At 46.1% G+C, this 19906-nt stretch overlaps 1 protein-coding gene across 3 annotated transcripts in view; it reads right to left on the bottom strand.

The window, feature by feature from the left end:
* IFT122 (intraflagellar transport 122) overlaps window positions 1-19906 on the bottom strand; it is a 72238-nt gene that overhangs the window by 17297 nt on the left and 35035 nt on the right. For all 3 annotated transcript variants that reach the window (XM_060631831.2, XM_060631826.3, XM_060631829.3), the window contains 5 exons: window positions 18385-18582; window positions 13205-13345; window positions 9157-9210; window positions 5638-5799; window positions 1447-1613 (listed from right to left, as the gene is read on the bottom strand). In XM_060631831.2, the coding sequence (XP_060487814.1) occupies window positions 1447-1613; window positions 5638-5799; window positions 9157-9210; window positions 13205-13345; window positions 18385-18582 (722 nt within the window). The remainder of the gene's footprint in view (window positions 1-1446; window positions 1614-5637; window positions 5800-9156; window positions 9211-13204; window positions 13346-18384; window positions 18583-19906) is intronic.

The following is a 19906-nucleotide window of genomic DNA, read 5'->3' as shown; positions in this document are numbered from 1 at the left end:
TCATCCACCAAAGTCCCTTTGTGAGGGGCATACACGCAAACTACATGGTGGAGTTCAAGGAGGTGACATAATCATTAACCAGCCCTCTCCTTCCTCAGGTCCTGCCTAGGCCACTACTGGACCACAATGTGGCTTTCAGAATAACCAAAAGCCTTTAGGGCTCAGACTGAGCCACCCTCAGGAGCCACTCCCTCACCTGTTCTTTGCCAGATATGGCAATGTGCACCTGTGCGCGCGCACACACACACACACACACACACACACACGAATGTGAAGCCTACTTTCCCTGACTGAGGGAGAAGAAAGCCATCCTCTGGAGGTCTGATGCTCTAAGATTCTCAAGACTGAATCCATCCTCTCTCTGGGTGGCCCCACCCCACTCTCACTCCTCTTCTGTTTTCTACCTTGGAAAATGGCATTACTGACCATCAGGCCCAGAGTTCAGAATTGGTCTTCAACTCCCTTGCTGGACCAGCCTCAAGTCCACATCCAGCTGGGTCCTGTCAGCTGTGGCTCCTCCACGTCTCTTTCATTCCTGCAGCCACCATACTTCTCTCTGGTAACTAACTGCACTGGCCATTTGTCTGGCCTGCCTCCCTCTCATTTTCCCTCCATTCTACACCCACTGCCTGAGTGAGCTTCCAGCAGCACAGCCATGACCAGGGTTCTTACTCCTACTGACAAATCTCAATGCCTCAGCTTAGCGCCTGAGGCCCTCCCGAGGTGGCCAGCCCAGATCCCCCTGCCTGCAGCCAGTTGTCTATCACCCTCTTGCCCCCACTTGTGTATTCCAATCTCAGCTGACGCCTGGTTTGTGATGTTCTTTTGGCCTCATACCGTTCCCCTTCCTACCACCTCTACCTCTTAAAATTTATCAAGGCCCTTCATACAAAGACCACCTCCTAGGAGAAGATGGCCACAGTTCTTCCCCTGAGAATTCATGTCTCCTTCCCTGATGTGCTTAGATCTGTTCTTGTTCTTTTTTAGTTCCTACCATTACACATGTTAGGAGCACTGAAATCAGCCAGGTCAGTTTGAAGCCCAGCTCCACCGTTTGCCAGCTGTTTTGCCTCACGTGATCACTTGGTCCTTGAGCCTTGGTTTCCTCATGGAAACACCACAGCTTTGGGTACGGGAGAGAATCAAATGCCTGCAAGATACTGCAGTGCCTGACTCCTAGGGAGGCTCAGTCAATGGCAGCTCTAATGCCTGGGTATCTCCCCCTACTTTCCCCCCACCCCCGACCCTTTCCCCAGGGACTCACTAAGCTCCTCAAAGGCAGTGCCTGCCTTGTTCAATCTCTGTGTCTCCCCCAAACCCAGTCACTATAACATTTGGATTATATATTTAGAGAAAAACTATTTTTTCCCTTGTCAGTCAAAACCAAGAGGTGACATGACATGACATGCTGCCAAATGCTTCTTGGGGCAGGGACTGAAAACCCACGTGTCGACCCAGCCATGGTCACCGCTGATCTCTATGGCCTTGACATGCTCTCCCGCTGAGATGTACATCTCCACTGCAGCTTTAGGCTCGTTGATATTTCTAGCCCAGTCAGCCTGTTTGGTGATTAGCATCTTTGTTTCTTTGGGGTCTCCAGATTCAAGGAAATCCTGAGGAAGCACAACAAACAAAAACACTCCGGATTAGAACTTCCTGCTGCCAGCATTACGTCAGGCTGCCGAAAGCTGGAGCAAGGAAGGGCTCTGTTTGGCTGAAGTAGGCAATCAGGATGCAGGCGTGAGCTCATCCCTGCATGGCTGACTGGGTGGGGGGGCGCAGTCCCAGGTATCAGGGAGGAATGCTCACAGGCTGCTCCACAGGTGCTCCTTGGGGGTACCAGAACGGTGTCAAGGACTGTAGCCCTCCATGTTTCCTGCCCCTCCCACTAACAGACATTTGTCTTTCAGTTAAACAAGACTTTCTGGACTCTCTCGAGTACTGTACACAAACTCTGCAGTGCTGGGGTTTTGTGATCAGGTAGCTCTGTCTCTCTCTCATATAGAGTTGGCTATTTGTGTGACTATTCCTATATGTGACTCCACAACCTGGTTGCCTAATTTCAAATATTCAGATCTAGGATCTTTATTCAGGTAATAGGAATGATACCATGTGCCTCAGAGTGAGGCTAAGGACGTAGTCCCATAAACTTAAATGGACAAAATGATGTACAGAGTTCTAGGGGAGCCCGCCCTCTCCTCAACTACCATACCACACTGGAAGTACTGTTTCCATCTGTTTTCTGATTCTGTTCACACTCTGTTGCCTGAACTTAGGGTATCATCCCATTGGCTTTTTCCTCAGTTACGTGGCTAGGGCAGAGAACACTCTGTTCTGGATATCAGGTCTGTAGGGAGAGGGACAGCAGGAGGCCATGGTAGGGTAGGGTCGGGGAAGAGGCCTAGAGAGAACCCAGAAAGGAAGAGATGTCCTTCCACCACAACAGGAGGCCTCTGAAGCTCTATGCCCAGCTTCCCTGGGTTGGCCCTGGAATGCATGAGAAACAGCCTCAGAAAATCACCTCTTTTCAGGATATAGTTACCCCAACTATATGCGTGGGAGTTTGCCATAGTTGAGAAGCTTTGGTGCTGACATTTTTAAAGGTGGGGCTTTTCAAAAAGGGAAATTAAAAGCGCTTAGAAGCAGATCTGCATTACTAGTAAGAAGCGGTTTGTCTTAGGAATAATGTACCCTGCAGAGAGTGCGCTGTGTCAACCTCATAAAGTATAAAAAAAGCACTCCTTTCCCCATGATTAGCACTCATTTGTCAGGAAAGTACAGTCAATGTATGCTAAAAACCCACTTGAACAATTAGCTCTCCTTTTTTTCCATTTGCTTTCAGGGTAATTGTGTAGCCCCTAAAATAATACATTAGATTGGCCTAAGACAACCAACTGTTGTAAGGGGAGGAAAGGGCATCATTTACTCTGATGCTGGAAATCCAATAAAATACAGGCCCATCTTGCTGGCATCTGGTCTCTCTGGAGTTCACACAGAGAAAGAAACTTGGAAACAATCACTGACTATCTGAAGATGCCTAGTTTGGGCCGTTACACACACAGCCTTTACAATGCATACCCTTTATGCCAGTGCAAAGTCAGAAACTCTGCTAACCTGGTTGGTTAGATGAAGTTAGCAACTGGAGAAAACAGGCATCCTAAGAGAACAGAAATATCCTTCAAAGTGAGTGCTCAGTGGACTCAGGGCGACTACAGTGAGAAGGGTCAGAGGCCACGAGCAAGCCATAAATTTGGATCATCAACAAGGAGACCAGCCAGGCACACAGCTCACATGCTTGAAGCAGCCACCTCTAGCCCAACAGCCCAGCTCCAGGAGCTCTGACATAACTGAAGCTGAGTCGAAATGGTTCCTTCAAGGCCCAGCAAACTCAGTTTTCAAAGGTTCTTTGGTTCCATGAAGCTAATTTACATGTTATCTGGGGCCATGGCAAAGACTGTGTCCTGGAGTGGACAGAAAGAGACTGTGCTGAGTGATGAATGAGACTAAACAGTGTTCTCATGCTTGGTGATTTTGATAAGGACATACTATATAAGAGTTAAGAGCATTATAATTCCCTTTATCACCATATAAACATGTCACTTATCCGGAAAGCATACAATTTATTTGTACGTGGGAATGTAATTTAAAAATTTTCCAAAAACCAGATTGAATCTTGGGAAGCAATTTTCAAGTAAACAAAAACATGCCATGTTAATAAGCACTGTATTCCGCACCCCCCCCCCCCAACATAATGTGTACATACACATTTCCTCAAAGTCAGACTACTGGGGGGTGGGGATTGAAACAGAACCAACTTACTTGGAATTGCGATCAAACACTAAAACCAAAACAACCCCCAGAATATTTACCTTCATAGAGAGGCAGACCAGATGGAGTGTGTAAGTGGGCTGCATTTCTGGATGGGAGACTGTGGTGCCAAAGCCCAGCCGAGGTGTGAGGAGGGGCCTCAGCGCAGGGCGAGGAGTGGGGCTGGCCGGGGAGAGGCCTAAAGAACAGCCAGTCTGTGCTCATGCTAGGCTCCTCATATGTTCCCAGCCTTTCTATAGTTTGGTCTTTACAAAGGGCTTCCTCATACATTATTTTGTGCAATTCTGAGCTGAGTTGTAGCTATGTTAACCTCTGAGAAGAAAATGAAGGCTCAACGAAGTGAAGAGGCTTTCCCCAGGTCACCCAGAGGAAGGACTAGGACTTTCTCCAGCTCTGCAGATGCCAAGGCGAGCACCAGGGCTGCTGACTAGGAGGTTTCAGAAGTTCCAGGAGAGGCTGCTGGCTCTGAAGAACAACCACACCCCATTGTTCCTAATGCCTAAATTTCACTCCTAGGCATTTAATCCTTTAGTTAAGGTTTTGTCCTCAGGTTATGTTGTTATCCCTAGAAAATGATGCACTGATTTAGCTGTTCTCAGTATGAATGCGGTGTTCAATCATATGTACATGGTGGGAGTATAAGGAAAGTGTAAAAGAGTGGAAGAGGGCAAAGTGGGGGAACCTCAAGCACTCCGATCTGACGGATGGAGTAAAGGGAGCACCAAGGTGAAGAGACAGGCTGGGACCCAGGTGCTCATTCAGATATTGATGATGAGAAACCCCTGAGCCACATCCCAGTGACTGAGATGCAACCTTCAGCCCCAGGATCTCACAGGTGGAAGATAAAAGAGCATAGCCATCTTTGGGAAGAGCAAAGGAGGAAAAAAATGGGGAGGATTTTCCATCTTGAACTTGTGAGCTAGATAATTACCATTAATAGCCACTAATTGGTTGTAGCTGATGACTCACTTAATAACATTCTGAAGTGTCTTTTGACAGTACCAGGAAAGGCAGGTTAACAAAAGCATCTCTGCGGAAGGAAGAGCCTCATTGCTCAATGCACCCAAGGCTCTTTTCACCTTGCATTAGGCTGAACTACAAATGTCTTGATGGCCTGGGCTCCCCAGTGGGACTCGTTCTCACACAAACCATCAGGAGCCTGCTCTGGGAAGACCCCTGTCATGTACACAGACCGACTGGAAACTAACCAAAACAGAGGATCTACAAATGCAAGAGGAAATCTCCACCATCACCCTTACAGATACATCCTTGGGGTGACAGGAGGCACACTGTACTGGAGGGCAGGGACTCTGTCATGGAGTCTCCAAGGCCTAGTGGGAAGCCTGGTAGCAATCTGAGAGCAGACACTTAGGAAACCGTGGCTGAAGTGAACCATATTGTCCTGTATGAAAATGGTAGAACCAGCTCATGTCTGAGGATGTGGGTTCTCGGTGGCTTCTACAACAGTTTAAGAGAATTTGTGGGAGAAAGACCTGAAACCCTGAACCCTGAACAATTAATGAAGGGACATGTTGGTTCAGACTCACACTCCAGCCAGCTCTGGCACTGACAAAGGTTTGAACTGTCATACTCTTGTCCCTTTGATGTCAGCCTGAAAGGTCAGTTTTAGGTCAGCCTGAACCAGTGGCCATTGATGGTTCCTTTGCCAATTTGCCCAAACCCTTTCTAATAAGGCAGTTGCTATTTTCCATCTATAACATATCTTAGGGTAAACAACTTGGGCACCATGGTGGCAGAACACTGGTGGGTTCCACATGGCAGCTTGGGCCCAGGATGTGGCTGGATTACCTTGGCATACTCAAACATGCGAAGGTCGGTATACATTTCGAGTGCGAGGTTCTCGTGCCCACTCCTCTTGTACAGTTTGGCAGCTTCGTGGAACTTCCCTTGGTAGGAAAACACATCTGCCAGAAACAGGTCATTGTTGGTCTCTCCCCGCTTCTTCCTCTCCTGGAAAAATTAGAAGCACAGGAAATAGCCCCTGCAGCCATGGCAGGAAGCAGCCTTTACAAAGGTTAGATGTTGCTATTTCAAGTTAAGCCCCTGGGCTTTTCTACTGGAACCTCCACTTGGCTCCTGGGCTGTTGTGTCTCTCCCCTAGGTTTCTGGTGGGAATGCCTGACAACAAAAGCAGATTTTTTCCCCCAGATGAGTGAAGATCAAAAGTAACGCAAACTTTTGTTTGTTTAATGGAAATTCCTCAGGGCTGCTTTCTTGTATAATCTTCCAAGGAAACAACTGGCTAGTTAGGATGGTGTGTATTACCCACTCTTTGGTGGCCCCCAAGCTCTCAGGATCTCCCAAGTCCCCAGGCCTGGTTTGGCTGAGCTGTGACTCATGATGATGCAGACAAGGAGAAAGCTTAGGGTCTCTTCACAAGGAGACAACAAAATGGGATAATGAGTCTTAATATGTCCCTGTCTCTAAAGAGAAGGCAAGTAATGCCACATGCTGAGCATCTGCTAGGTGCTGACAGGACCCACAGGTAAGTGGTACCACTGAGAGAGCTGAGATTCAGAAGAGGAGCAGGTCAGGGTCATAGAGAACTGGCATTTGGACTCAGTCTGTCTGACTCCAGATGCTCTTTGTACCACATAATACCACCTTCAGAAACATGTGACAGTCCCCAACAACATACCTGCACAGGCACACACACAGACGAGCAGCACTGAGGATGAAGAGAATAACTGACATATTCCTTCCTCTGGTGTTAGGGAACATTCATTAGTCTACAGCTCAAGTATTTGTAAACACTCCATAGCACCCAAAGTCTCATCCCCAGCAGTTTCCTTTTGCTTGTTTTCTAGCAAGTGTATCACAGTGGGGGAAGATGAGACATTGAATCAAACTCCCAGACAAGCTGGTGAAAGTTTTAACAGCTGGAGGCAACATGCATGCTTCCCCACTGACAGAAATAATTTTTAAAAACCAAAAAAAAAAAACCAAAAACAAACAAACAAAAAAAACAAAAAACCCACACCCAAAATTGAAAAATAAATTTAGCTAAACTATGTGTAGTTTAGGCTAATTAATCAAATAAACTAACTACTAACTGTATGGAGTGAATCAAAATCTTGCCGTAATAGGTCTTACTAGGCATGGAATTTAGGCCTGGGCCACAGAATATCACCATGATCAATAAAAAATGATTTACGTCTATTCTGTATGTACGTAGCCATATGGGCAGATTCTCTTCCTCCTGTTATCAGTATAGTTACATCTCCCCTATCCCAAAGGAGCCTAGCATGGAACTCAGTTCTCTGGAATGATGCCGAATGCCTAGAAGCAAGCTACTAAGGCTTCAGAGCAGCCCAAATGGCTCAACGCTTGAAGGCAATTTACTCTTTTTCAAGAGGCAATTCTTTTTTTTTTTTTCAAGAGGCAATTCTTACAAGTTTAACCAACTGCCCAGCTCCTCAAAGCACACTAGAAGAAGCAGTAAGACATGATAAATGGCGAGAGGTGGTCCTCACAGAAGTCAGTTACCTTTGCATAAAGAACATATTCCATGGTTTCATGTTAAGGCCTCTAGATCCAGACCAGTGGATTCCCAAATGCCAGCCCCTATAATAAGCAGTACTGGGCATTTCAAGTAGATGGCTCTGAACAAACCCTTCACCATGCAGGTAAGTAAGCTCCTTAAGACAGTGCTGGGGTGGGGGTTATAGAGGCGGTGCATCAGAAGCAACTTAGATGGCAGCAGGAACTCAGGTAAAGATAGCGTGAAGGGCACCTGGGTGGCTCAGTTGGTTGAGCGTCTGACTTCAGCTCAGGTCATGATCTCACGGTTCATGGGTTCGAGCCCCGCATAGGGCTCTATGCTGACAGTTTACTCAGAGCCTGGATCCTGCTTCAGATTCTGTGTCTTCTTCTCGCTCTCTGCCCCTCCCCCAGTCGTGCACTGTCTCACTCTGTCTCTCAAAAATAAATACATGTAGAAAAAAAAGAAAAAAAAAAGGTAGCTTGAGCTTGGGAATTAGAACTGGCTTTGAATTCCAACCAAGCTTTTGCCTCTGGACCCTTGGGGATGTGGCATAGGATTTCTGAGCCTTAGTTTCATTATTTATCAAACAGGGATAAGAACAATATCTGCTTCGTTAAGTCACTGTGAGGATTTAAAATGCAGCTGACCCTTGAGCAACAGGGGTGTTAAGGGCACTGACCCCCTCACAGCTGAAAACTGAGGTATAATTTTTGACTCTCCAAATTTTAACTACTAATAGCAGTTAGTCTCCTGTTGACTGGATGCCTTACTCACAACATAAATAGTTAATTAACACATACTTTATAGGTTGCATATATTATATACCATATTCTTATGGCAAAGTAAGCTAGAGAAAAGGAAATGTCATTAAGAAAATCATAAGGAAAATACGTTAACAGTTACTGTACTATATTTACTGAAAAGAAAATCCACATATAAGTGAACCCATGCAGTTCAAACCCGTGTTGTTCAAGGCTCAGCTGTAGTATACACATTGATCGTGCATGGGGCCCAGAGCAGGCACTCAACAAGTGGCAACTATCATTAGGCTTAGCAGTCTGTGAGCTCCCACAGGCCTCTCTTCCACTCAGCTCTTTGCCCACTGGGCTCAACACAAGGCTTGGCCCATGACAGGTGTTTATTATGCTGAACTGAATCACAAGGACAAGACATTTGCTGATTTCCTCACTACTTCCATATGGGAATTCAAATGTATCTCACATTCCCCTAGCCTCACAATAAATCTGTTCAGGAGAAAAAATATGTACGCCTTTTTAAAGACAGTCACAGGAATTAAGAGTATTGTCTACTGCTACCCAGCAAATGGAACCCATAGAACAAGCCTTTTTTGCCCACCCCACTACACTGGCTCCCTCCCCAGGTCCCATTGCTGTGGATGGGGCGTAGCTCATGTGAGTTTGGAAAATGACTCCTGTACTGGCACATTGTTGAGCCCTACAGGATGGTAACCACCTAACAACCACTACAAGGATGAAAACCAGTTACTAAGAACCTATTTAATCCTCCTAGCAACCCTGGGAAAACAGCCCATTTCACAGATAGAAAACAAAGCTCAGAGAGATTAGGAACCCACCTGCCTTACCCCACTACCAAGTGACAAATGGCATTCCTTGCTCCCATGTGCTGTCTCCCTGCCCCCACAGCATTCTGTTCCCCCAGGCCAAGGCTGTGGCCCAAATACCCAGACACCAGTAGGCTCTATTTGTGTGCCCTTAACGTTCTCGCCTGCTAGAATAGCTCCCTATAAGCCATTGACTGCGAGTCTGTGCTTTCTTGAGAAGGAAGAACATTTTGTCATTTACCTCAATGCTGTTGATGAGCTCTAAATATCGGAGGTCTTGTACTCTGGTGAAGGCCTACAGGGGAAGAAATAAAAGAATGAAATCAACTGCCCTCTGGGCTTCAAAAGTGGGTGATTGGCTGGGGGTGGGAAGTCAAGCATTAGAAAGTGAGCCAGTAACGAGGGAAAAGAAGCAAGCATTGATTAATCGCCATGTGTTCAGGAGGGTTATACCACCCAGTGAGGCACGGCTTTATCCCTGGGATTAGTCCACACAAAGAACAGCAAAGAAGTCTCGGTTGCATCAATCACTTTGGGATTAGTTAAAACAAAACTATGATACTGCAGTCTGTGATGGTGCGTGCTTGGAGAAATCTCTATGCGAAAGAAAAGAACAGGGCGGTCTGATACTCTGAGGCAGTGGCATTGGAGTGGGAGTGGGGAAGGTGTACTGACTGAAGAGACACTGCTATGCGTCTAGATGACTGGGACGGAAAGTGGGAGACAGCTAAGCTTACCAACTGTGCATAAACACAGGGCACCCAAAGCCCACAGTACTGGCACAGAGGAGGAGGAAGGGGGGTGGGGGTGGGAGGAGAAAGTTAAGAAGGAATAAAAATGGTTTCTAGATGGGAGGGGGACGTTAGGGAATAAATCACTCCAAGTTCCTGGAAGGCAAACTCTTATGTAAATCCTAAAAGTGTAGCTCTTGCCTTCCACTCACAGTAAACCCAGAGACTTTAACCCATAGGTTGCTAGAAGTTTCTAGGCAGCCTTCCTCAGGAAGATTGGTGTTAGGTAATTTTTTTTTTCTGCCTTCTGATTCTGCAAGGGGTTTAGAGAGGAAACTGACCCATCATGTCAGGCTGATCTTCAGGTGGCTTTGCTGTCAACATTTCTACCCAGGTGTGCTGCTTTACACTGTCCCATTTGAAATGGACTGAGATACACCTAGATGAGACAGCAGGTCCAGGAGTCCTTTGAATATGAAATGCGGAAGAAACACCCTAACCACTTGCAACCTCTACTCTGCTGCATGATGCCCTCCATCCTAAAAAGACTTGGGGAAATGATCAAGTCATCTGGCCTCTGGTTGCCTCGCAGATGACCACAATGTGACTTCATCTTTTCATCCTGCAGGGCTACGCATCCTATCAGGGACTGAGGATCCAGAGGTGAATGTGACCTGTACCCCTCCCCATTTCACTGGTCCATACTCTAAAAGGAGAGGCAAGCAGATTAAACAGATCATCAAATCTCTGTGAGCTAGGAGCTATACAAGTATGAACTAGATACTCTAGAGAAAACAGATTCACTGTCTGAGCATGGGCAGTGGCAGGAGGCAGGATTAAGAAGAGTATCACAGAATAGGAACCTGGCAAATGGGTATTCTTGAAGAGGAATTCTTTGAAAGGATAAAGTAGGCATCACATGAGCAAAGGAGCACCAAGAGTTCTTGTGTTCCTCACTGGAGATCTTATAAGCTCTCTTCTGGATCAGGGCTTCCTTAAAACCATAGGAAAGGGGAAAACCTGGAATGTCCACAAAGGGGCAGAGAGGAAAGAGGGAGCATTCCAGGTCTCAGTCCTAGCTCTGAGACTTTCCAGCTGGGGGCCCCTGAACTTCTTCCTTGCCTCTAGGCTCCCAAGTCTGCCTTATGGAAAGGGGCAAACTAGCGATGTCTTCTCCAAGGTCTTTCTAGCTCTGCTCTGCTAGGATTCTAGGATTTGCCACCTTGAGAAATCTGCTTCAGAGTTCCTTCGACCCTAACACATTCTATAGAGTCAGAGGTGCCCTGGTCTGAGTGGTCAGAGTCACAAGGCCCGTGAATAACCTCAGAAGAGGGAAGGAAGCATGGGAACCGGGAAGCATCTGCAGTTCTGCTCAAGGCAGCACTCCCCGGTGCTAAACAGCTCTCCTCTGCCATCTAGTGAGGGCACTACTTTATCTCCCGCACCACCCTCCACCTCCTGTTTGCTTGAGTGAGTTGGCAAAGCATAAAAAGAAAGGCTGGGGATTCGGGATTTGGATAAAATGGTCAAGCTCAAGTCTATGGTCAAAATCTTGTGGGTTTAATAATTTCTATTTCCAGGAAGTGTTTGGGGAATACAAGCTTGGGGTTAGTGTTAAACAAATGATGGTTCATTCCAGCTTTGTTTTGATCCATTTAAACATTTGCTGAGCACCTAACCCCATGCTAGGCAGTGTTGGCTGAACTAAAATGAGGTAGGTGTTTAGTTCTTGGGTATGAGGAGATGACAATCTATAAGGAAGACTTTAAATTTCATTCCAGGCTAGGGGGACTTGGATGGCTCATTCAGTTAAGTGTCCAACTTCAGCCATAATTAAGGTCACGATCTCCTGGTTCATGAGTTCAGGCTCATGTGCTAACAGCTGAGAGCCTAGAGCCTGGAGCCTGCTTCAGGCTCTATTCTGTCTCCCTTTCTCTCTGCCCCTCCCCCGCTTACTCTCTGTCTCTCTCTCTCAAAAATAAACAAACATTTAAAAAAATTTAAATTTCATTCCAGGCTGAAAACAAAACATAGTCTAGGAATACTTTGTTATTCTTCATCCCTCCTGGTATTTTGGCAGGGAGGTTTGGGGGGGGGGGGGGGGAGGTGGGGATGGGGGACAGGAGAAGGAAGCTCCCTCCATAAGAATGTTTCCTCCTGCCTCTGAATTCTTAAAGCCCTCCTCTATTACCAGTTTTCTGACACTTAGTAGATCTAAAAACATAACATAATTAAATAACAGAAATTTTACTTATTTTAATAACAGCTAGCATTTGTATAACCATTGCTAGTTCTAGAAGCCCTTTTACAATGTGGTAGGTAAGCCTAAGGACCCTGTGTCAGGAGGGCAGGGCAGCTAGTGCATTCACCATCCCCACTGCAGACATGGGAGGATGGAGTCTCTGAGAGAAGCAGCTAGCACAGGGCCATCCAGTCTATATATAGCAGAGCTGGTATCTGGCCTCAGATCCTCTCTCCTTTCATGCCTAGAAGTCTGGACCCAACACAGGGCAAGCATCACATATTCCTGTAATTCCTTCCCTGAATGCTCAGTAATATGGACAAAGGAGTATTTGATTAATTGGCTATGGAAAGATAAAGAGGGAAGGGAGGAGTAGGGGAAAGGGAGTTGAAGGCCATTCCTTCTCCCCACATCAGGTTCCAGATGAAAACCCAATTCAGACAGAGCTGGGCTTTTTCTGATGTGTAGAAAGGGGTCAAATGTTGTCAGCCAGTTTCTGTAGCTTTAATATACTGGCCAGTAAATGACACCATGAATCAAGGCCATGAAGGTATGTGGGGAGTAACACTGCTGTCAGAATCAGAGAGCTTGACCATCTCTTCACCATACCTAGTAGAGTACCATGAAAAATAGCATTGTGTAATTAATGGCTAATACCAATAAGTATTACACCAATAACAAAACACCAATAATAAAAACTACCTTTGGGGGGCCTGGGTGGCTCAGTCGGTTGAGCATCCAACTCTTAATTTCAGCTCAGATCATCATCCCAGGGTCATGGGATCAAGCCCTGCATTGGGCTCCATGCTGGGTGTGGGGCCTGCTTAAGATATTCTCATTCTCTCTCTCCCTCTCTCTCTCTCTCTCTCTCCCCCCCCGCCCCTCCCCCACTCATCTGTGCTCTCTCTAAAATTAAAAAAAATTTTTTTTAAAGCTACCCTTTAGTATGTCCCTATTATTGTGCTAGGCTTTCAGCTAGGTGCTTTACATAAATGATAGCTAATAAGAGTGACAGCTAAAATCTATCCGGTATTTCTCCTATATCTGGCCTTACAGACATTATCACATTAGACCCTTTGAACTTTGTGAGGATGAAGCCAATCACCACCCTATTTTTAGAAACAAACAACCTTAGAAATGAGTTACTTGCCCAGACCCAGTTAGGAGATAGCTGAGCTGAGATCTGAACACAGGTCAGCCTATCTCCAGAGCTCTCTACTGTATGCATCTGCCTCTCCATATGTTACCTGGACTCACTTTTGCCTCAAGGGACCCTCCAAGGGTCAGATTCTAGCTCATGCTGACTAGATGCTTACCTTCTTTGCTGTTTCAAACTCTAATCCTTCTAAAGCTTCCATGGCCAGCTCACGCCAATCAGTGTCTGTCACACCCAAGCAAGCAATCTGGTAGGCTTCTTTGAACATTTTCCTATCCAGGTACTGGTACATTGGAGCAGACTGCAGGATTTCATCAAAAAGAAAGAAGACTGAGACAATGGAAAGAATCAGATTCATACAAAGCCTGACTCCAGATGTGTGCACTGACTTAATTACAAATGCCTATAGAGGAATACTATAAGGAGTAATCAGTACCCTTCTCACCCCAAATGCCTTCCATTTGTCACTCCTTTTCATAGCCAAATAATTGTGTTCAGCAGCACAAACTTCTTGCTTATCCTTCCCTCCACCACTAGCTTTCCCCACCTCCAGGTCTGTTTTACCACAAGGTATCACCCTCATCTAGAATGCCCTTGTTCCTCTTCACCCACTGGAAAGTACCTATTTGGCTTTGAGGGTCCTGTTAAAATGTCACCTCTTCTGGAAAGTCTTTGCTGACCCCTCAAGGAAAGGAGTCTGAGCTTTCTCTGCCCTTTATCCAGAAGTCAGTTGTGTTATAATGACAAGCCCCTCTCCTCCACAAGTCTGGGCACAACCCCTGAAGGCACTGGTGGGCTTGTACTCACCTCCCCCAGCAGGCCTTCAGTCTCTGTTTGGTGGAGGAAGGAACAACGTTACTGTGAGGAAGGGGTCTGAGATGGTCTCTTACAAAGAGGGCCAAGAAACCAGCTTACCCAAGAAAGGTAAGTGATTTGTTCCAGGTTACCTGGGAAGGCTGGGAACCTTCCTGCCATCCCTCCTCCCAGACGGGGCTGCCTCACTGTGATACCTGTGAATGGTTCCTAGTAATTTCTCTTCTTAGGTTTACACATTGCTTTTGCATCTGTCCCAACAGGTCTGTGTTGCAGGTTATTATCACTCTCTGATTACAGTCTGAGGACACATAAGTGGCACAAGGAAAACACAAGGAAGAACACTTTCCTGGCTCTTGGATGTGGGGTACATGAATGTGTGCACACAAGAACAAGTCTGAGCTGGATCTGGCATCCTGAATAAGAAGGCCCTGCCCTTGTTTTAAGCCAGTGTGCTGAAGGGAACTGAATCTCTCTGGGGCAGTAGAGATCAATCAGCCAGTACCTCATGCTAATGGTTCTCAAATGTGGAGCTGGAAGTGCTGTTTTCTCCATTTGGGGCCTTTATCTTTGAACTTTCCTGTCTCATTTTTTAGCTTCAGAGTTAAAGCTTTTTTTTTTTTTTCTTTTTCTTTTTCTTTTTCTTTGTAAGCCATTCTGCCCTCTGACAGCAAGATGTGGCTGTTTAGGAGTGCTCATCTTTTCTATCATACCATTCTGTCTACCTTTCCTTCCTTTAGAGGGGTAAAGGGGTACGGACAGGGGAGCAGCTGAGCCAGAAGCCAGGCCTGGCTCAGTCACATCCTAGCTGGGTGCTTTTTTGGGTAAACTGATTAACTTCTGTTTAGATGCCCTGCCCAGCTCACAGACTACTATGGGCAAACAGGACATGATCAGTACATCCACTGTATTTTCTCAGCACCAGCTCCTCGCCATCTCCCCAACTCTCCAGACTTGTTCCTACCTCTACCTTTCTCTCTGAAACACCCTTGCTGCTCCTCTCTATGTTCCCAGACCTTTCAGGGCTCAGATCAAGTGTCACCACCTCTTGGAAGCTTTCCACACTCCCTGTGCACAATGAGCTTTCCTTTCTAAACTCCTTAGTGAGCACCCTGTTCCAATTTAGTTCTGTTTCATAGCATTTGTACTTTAAGATTGCTAATAACAATAACAATAGGAACTGGGCCAGACAAAACCCATAAAACAGGTATATTAACCCCACTGCATAGAAAGTGAGGCTCCAAAGAGTGAAAGGAGTTGCTCAAGATCCCAGCTGGTTCGGGCAGCAAAGTCAGAACTCAAAGCCAGTGTTCTTTCCCCTAAACTGCACACTTCTCACCATGTTGAATACCCCATGAGGACACAACAGGCACATGAGAATCGAGGAGACGATGAATGATTAACATTCGGGCTTGCTTGGGAAGTACAATCTGAGAGTGGGAATTTTAAAAATATCCTAACTGAACAAATGCCCTCTGAGTTCTACTTTATCTCACTATTGCATTCCAAGCATGAAGTCACCACTCACCCCAAGAAGCCTGACAAGGGCTTGCCGCCCTACTTGGCAGCACTAACAAACCAGTTCTTGCACAAGATGATGTAAATTTCGAAAGGAAACCAGAAATCCCCAGAGTGGTCTGATGCTTTCTCCCTCCTTTCTAGGCCAAAACCACAGGATGGCTGGAGGCAGAGGCAACAGATAAATAGCCTTTGTCTTGAGGCTGCCTTTCCTAACCCTTGGCAGTTCTGACCTGCTGCATCAGCAGGATGGCCTTGGTGAAGCCATGGGGGGCTGGGGGGGGGGGTGAGGGAGGGATGACTCTGACTTCTGAATCTTAAGGGCTTGGCAGAGGAAGCCCCAGGCCCCCCTTTTGGCTCTTCTTGGTCAGCCAAAGTCAGGGAGCAGCAAACTGCATTTATCTTTGAGGTTGGGATGGCAGTCTTGGGAGAAAAACTTTCAGTCAACATAGTTTGTTTGGCATGATTAAGAAAGACTAGGTTTCTGGTGGATGCGGTGCATGGATCTGGGATGGGGGGCAGATGAGGACTATTAGGAAACAGTCCAGTAGGGGCTATTCTTGCCCCTCCTCCTGACGCCACTTCCACCCACCTCTCTCCTTCCTTTCTTTCTCTTTCCTTTACCTCAAATCTGAATTCCATTAATGTTTACCAAATAACTGCTCTGTGCCAGGCACTAATAATTTCTGCATAATGAGTAGCAAGGGTATCAACAACTTAGAGGAAGAAGTGGACTCCAGCCCCACCCTTTGTAAGAAGCCAGGCCAGGATTTTGGTGACTATAAAGGTGGGGAGATCTTGGCCAGGCTGAGGACATAGGATCTCACTGTCCTGCCAGCCCTTTGACCATCCTCTGAAGCCCCTCAATAAAATGGTATCATGCCCTCCACCCTCACCCCAAAAAAAAAAAGAAGTTGAGCCGGGGACAGTGAGTAGGGCACGTGTGTGTGGAGGGCAAACACAGACTGATGCAGTCTCTCTGAATGGCAATCTAGAAATGTGTCTAAAAATCTTTCAAATGTATGTGGCGTTTTACCTAGCAATTTGACTTCAAGGAATTCATACTGAAGAGCTAAGTTGGGACAGGTACAAAGACTTAGCAAGAAAGATGCTATCAACAATAGCAAAAAAGCTGTAAGCAGTGTAAATGTCCAACAAAAGATAGTGGCTGTGTAAGATGTGGAAGGAACATCCATGTGATAGGACAAAAAGCAGTCATTAAAAACAATGTGGGGGTGGGGACAGCAGGGAGGCAGGAATGGTTATAACAAAAGGGCAGCCCATGGGGCACCTGGGTGGCTCAGTCAGTTAAGCATCTGAGTTCGGCTCAGGTCATGATCTCACAGTTTGTGACTTGGAGCCCTGCACCAGACTCTGTGCTGACAGCTTGCAACCTATAGCCTGCTTCAGATTCTGTGTCTCCCTCTCTCTCTGCCCCTCCCCCACTCGTGTTCTGTCTCTCTCTCCTTCAAAAATAAATAAACAGGGGCCCCTGGGTGGCGCAGTCGGTTAAGCGTCCGACTTCAGCCAGGTCACGATCTCGCGGTCCGTGAGTTCGAGCCCCGCGTCGGGCTCTGGGCTGATGGCTCGGAGCCTGGAGCCTGTTTCCGATTCTGTGTCTCCCTCTCTCTCTGCCCCTCCCCCGTTCATGCTCTGTCTCTCTCTGTCCCAAAAATAAATAAAAAACGTTGAAAAAAAAAAAAAAAACATTAAAAAAAAAAAAAAGAAAGAAAAGGCAGTCCAACATTAGAGATCTCATGGGTTGGTGGTGGGAGACACATGAACCTATCCAGGTAATACATGTGTACTATAGTTTTGCAGACTGCTACCAGTGGGGAAACTGGGCAAGTTGTACAAGGGATCTCTGTATGGTTTCTTATAACCATAAGTAAATCTACAGTCATCTTAGTATCTTAAAAATGCTAGGAAAGTATATTTATTGATGTGGAGCCATGTTTCCAGTAGACTGCTGAGAGAAAAAGCCACACTGCTAGCTGACAGGCAATAATTCATATAGTGATGGGCCGGCAATATGTAAATGGTAGGTTAAATTGGAAGATAATGATAAAGGAAGATGACTAAAAATCTCTCTCTTTTATAGTCCACATTCAGTAAAGGAAGAACAGCAAATCTGAGGTTTCATCGATTAGATTTATAATATTTACAGTAGATTCCACTTTTGTTTACAATGTTCATATAAAATTATATACTCCTAATTGTATGTCCTGCATATATTACATATACATATAGAAAAAGCCTGGGTGGATATGTTCTAAGACGTTTAAGAGTGATTCTCTTGAGGATGGGATTCTGAGAGCTAAGTCTTTCCTTCATGCTTGCCTCTATTTTAGGGCATTTCTACAATGGGCATGATTCACTCACAGAGCAGACAGGCAGCCTGGACAGCTGGGATTAGGCCAGACCAGACTTAGGTTGTCAATCTCTGCCCTCCTGTGTTTCTGTCCTCCTGTTTGTGGCTCCAGGTCCCCATTTCTGTTCTGGCCTCCTCCTAGTTTGAGAGACTTGTGCATAGTCCCATGCTCCCTTCTTGGCTCACACACCTCAGCGCCCCGCCCCTCCATCCGACCCACATTCTCTTTCCCTCACACACACTAGCATGCTCACACATCTGCGCATATACCCAGCTAGACTCCCAGCTTTGCTGGCTTGCTCCCCTCTGCCCCATGCATGGCCCTCAGTGAAACAGACTCTGTCTGCAGACAGACAACCCTGAATACCCCTCCCTGTCCCAACCAGGAAAGGGAGACAAGAAAGAATTGGAGGCTCAATAGGGTGGAGCTGTTTGTCCAAAGACACACAGGTTGTATAAGGTAGAGACAGAGTTTCAGGTTCTCGTCCAGAGTACCTTCCATGACATCATAACTGCAACTCCTCTCTCTTCCCTCTCTCCTCACCATCCATCCCCCACCCAATACACAAATGCGTAGCCTGGCTTCCTGGGTTTTGTCTGCCCTGCCACAGCTGAGAGCTGACAAGCACCCTGGTTACCTGTGGCACCTCCACGGCCGACATGGAGAAGACATGGAGGCAGAAGATCTTGGAGCCATGGTAACCAACCACAAAGCCCTGTAGCTTCTGCTGGTGCACAGGGAAGGTGCTGGCTTTGATGTTAAGGTAGCCTCCTCCCGAGAAGCAGAGCATGTCCTCACACTGGGTGTTCCAGGCCACGCTGTTGGCATTTGGCTCCTGAAGAACAGGAATAGTAAGGATCCTTTGACAACCACCCTGGCCTTTGCCACCATTCCTGCATTCAGCTAAGCACTTTTTAAAGCCTGAATCAAACTAAATTGCTAAGAGTGGGATGGGGGAAAAGGGAGGAAAAGGGAAGCAGAAGAAAAGAAGCATAGAAGCAAAATCCTCTATGCCTCTATGCACTTGTTTATGTTGGAATTTTTTTAATAAACAAGCATTACTTTTGAAAAAAAAGTATTATTATCCCAAATATTAATCATTACCTACTGAGAGAATGAGCAAAGTGGCTTTACTTCTGTTACAGAATGAGTACACACAGCTATACACAGAAGATTTAAAGGGATATGTTCCAGGGCTCCTGGGTGGCTCAGTCAGTTGAGCATCGGACTCTTGATTTCAGCTCATGTCATGATTCCACAGTCATGGGATTGAGCCCTGCGTCAGGCTCCGTGCTAAGCATGGAACCTGCTTGGGGTTCTCTCTCTCTCTCTCTCTCTCTCTTTCCCTTCCTCTTTCCCTCTCTCCCTCTCCCCAACCCACATGTGCACCTGCTTTCTCTCTCTCTAAAATAAAACAAACAAGCAAGGGTGCCTGGGTGACTCAATTGCTTGAGTGCCTGACTCTTGACTTCAGCTCAGGTCATGATCTCACAGTCATGATCCTGTGGTCATGAGATAGAGCCTTGCGTTGGGCTCCACACTGAGTGTGGCACCTGCTTAAGATTCTCTCTCTCCCTCTCCCTGCCCCTTTCCAGTGTGTGTGTGCTCTCTAACTCTAAGTAAAAACAAAAATAAAACAAGCAAACAAAAATAAATAAAAGGATATGTTTCAAAGAATTAACAGTGATTGTTTTGGGGTGGGTGGAATTGTGGGTGCTTTTTCATTTGTTATGTTTTTTGTTTGCCTGAAATTCTCTTTTGATCATAAACATCTATTATTTTTTATAATAAGGAAAAAAACTTATTTTTACATTATAAAATAATATATCATCTCTGCATTTACAATTCTCATGCTGTAGAAATACAGTCACCCTGGGGGGCACTCCCTCTCCTATACGTTTTCTGCTTAGCAATGGAGCCCCAGGGAGCAGATGTTCATACCTTTCTGCCTAGAATCTTTTACAATGTCTGAATCTTTTATAATGAGCATGGATTACTTTTATACTAAGCAAAAACAATAGAGCTGTTTTAATTTTCAGGGGGCAGGGGCAGTGGAGAGAAAAAAAGATAGTTGGGAATGCTTATATCTCCTGACAAGGTCTGAGAATTACCCTCCCTAGCTACTACAGAACCTTCAGTGGAGATGGGGAAGGACACAC

Source organism: Panthera onca, chromosome A2 (genome assembly GCF_046562875.1).
Source record: "Panthera onca isolate mPanOnc1 chromosome A2, mPanOnc1 haplotype 2, whole genome shotgun sequence".
NCBI classification, from domain to species: Eukaryota; Metazoa; Chordata; class Mammalia; order Carnivora; family Felidae; genus Panthera; species Panthera onca.
This window is presented reverse-complemented; position numbering and strand designations above follow the sequence as displayed.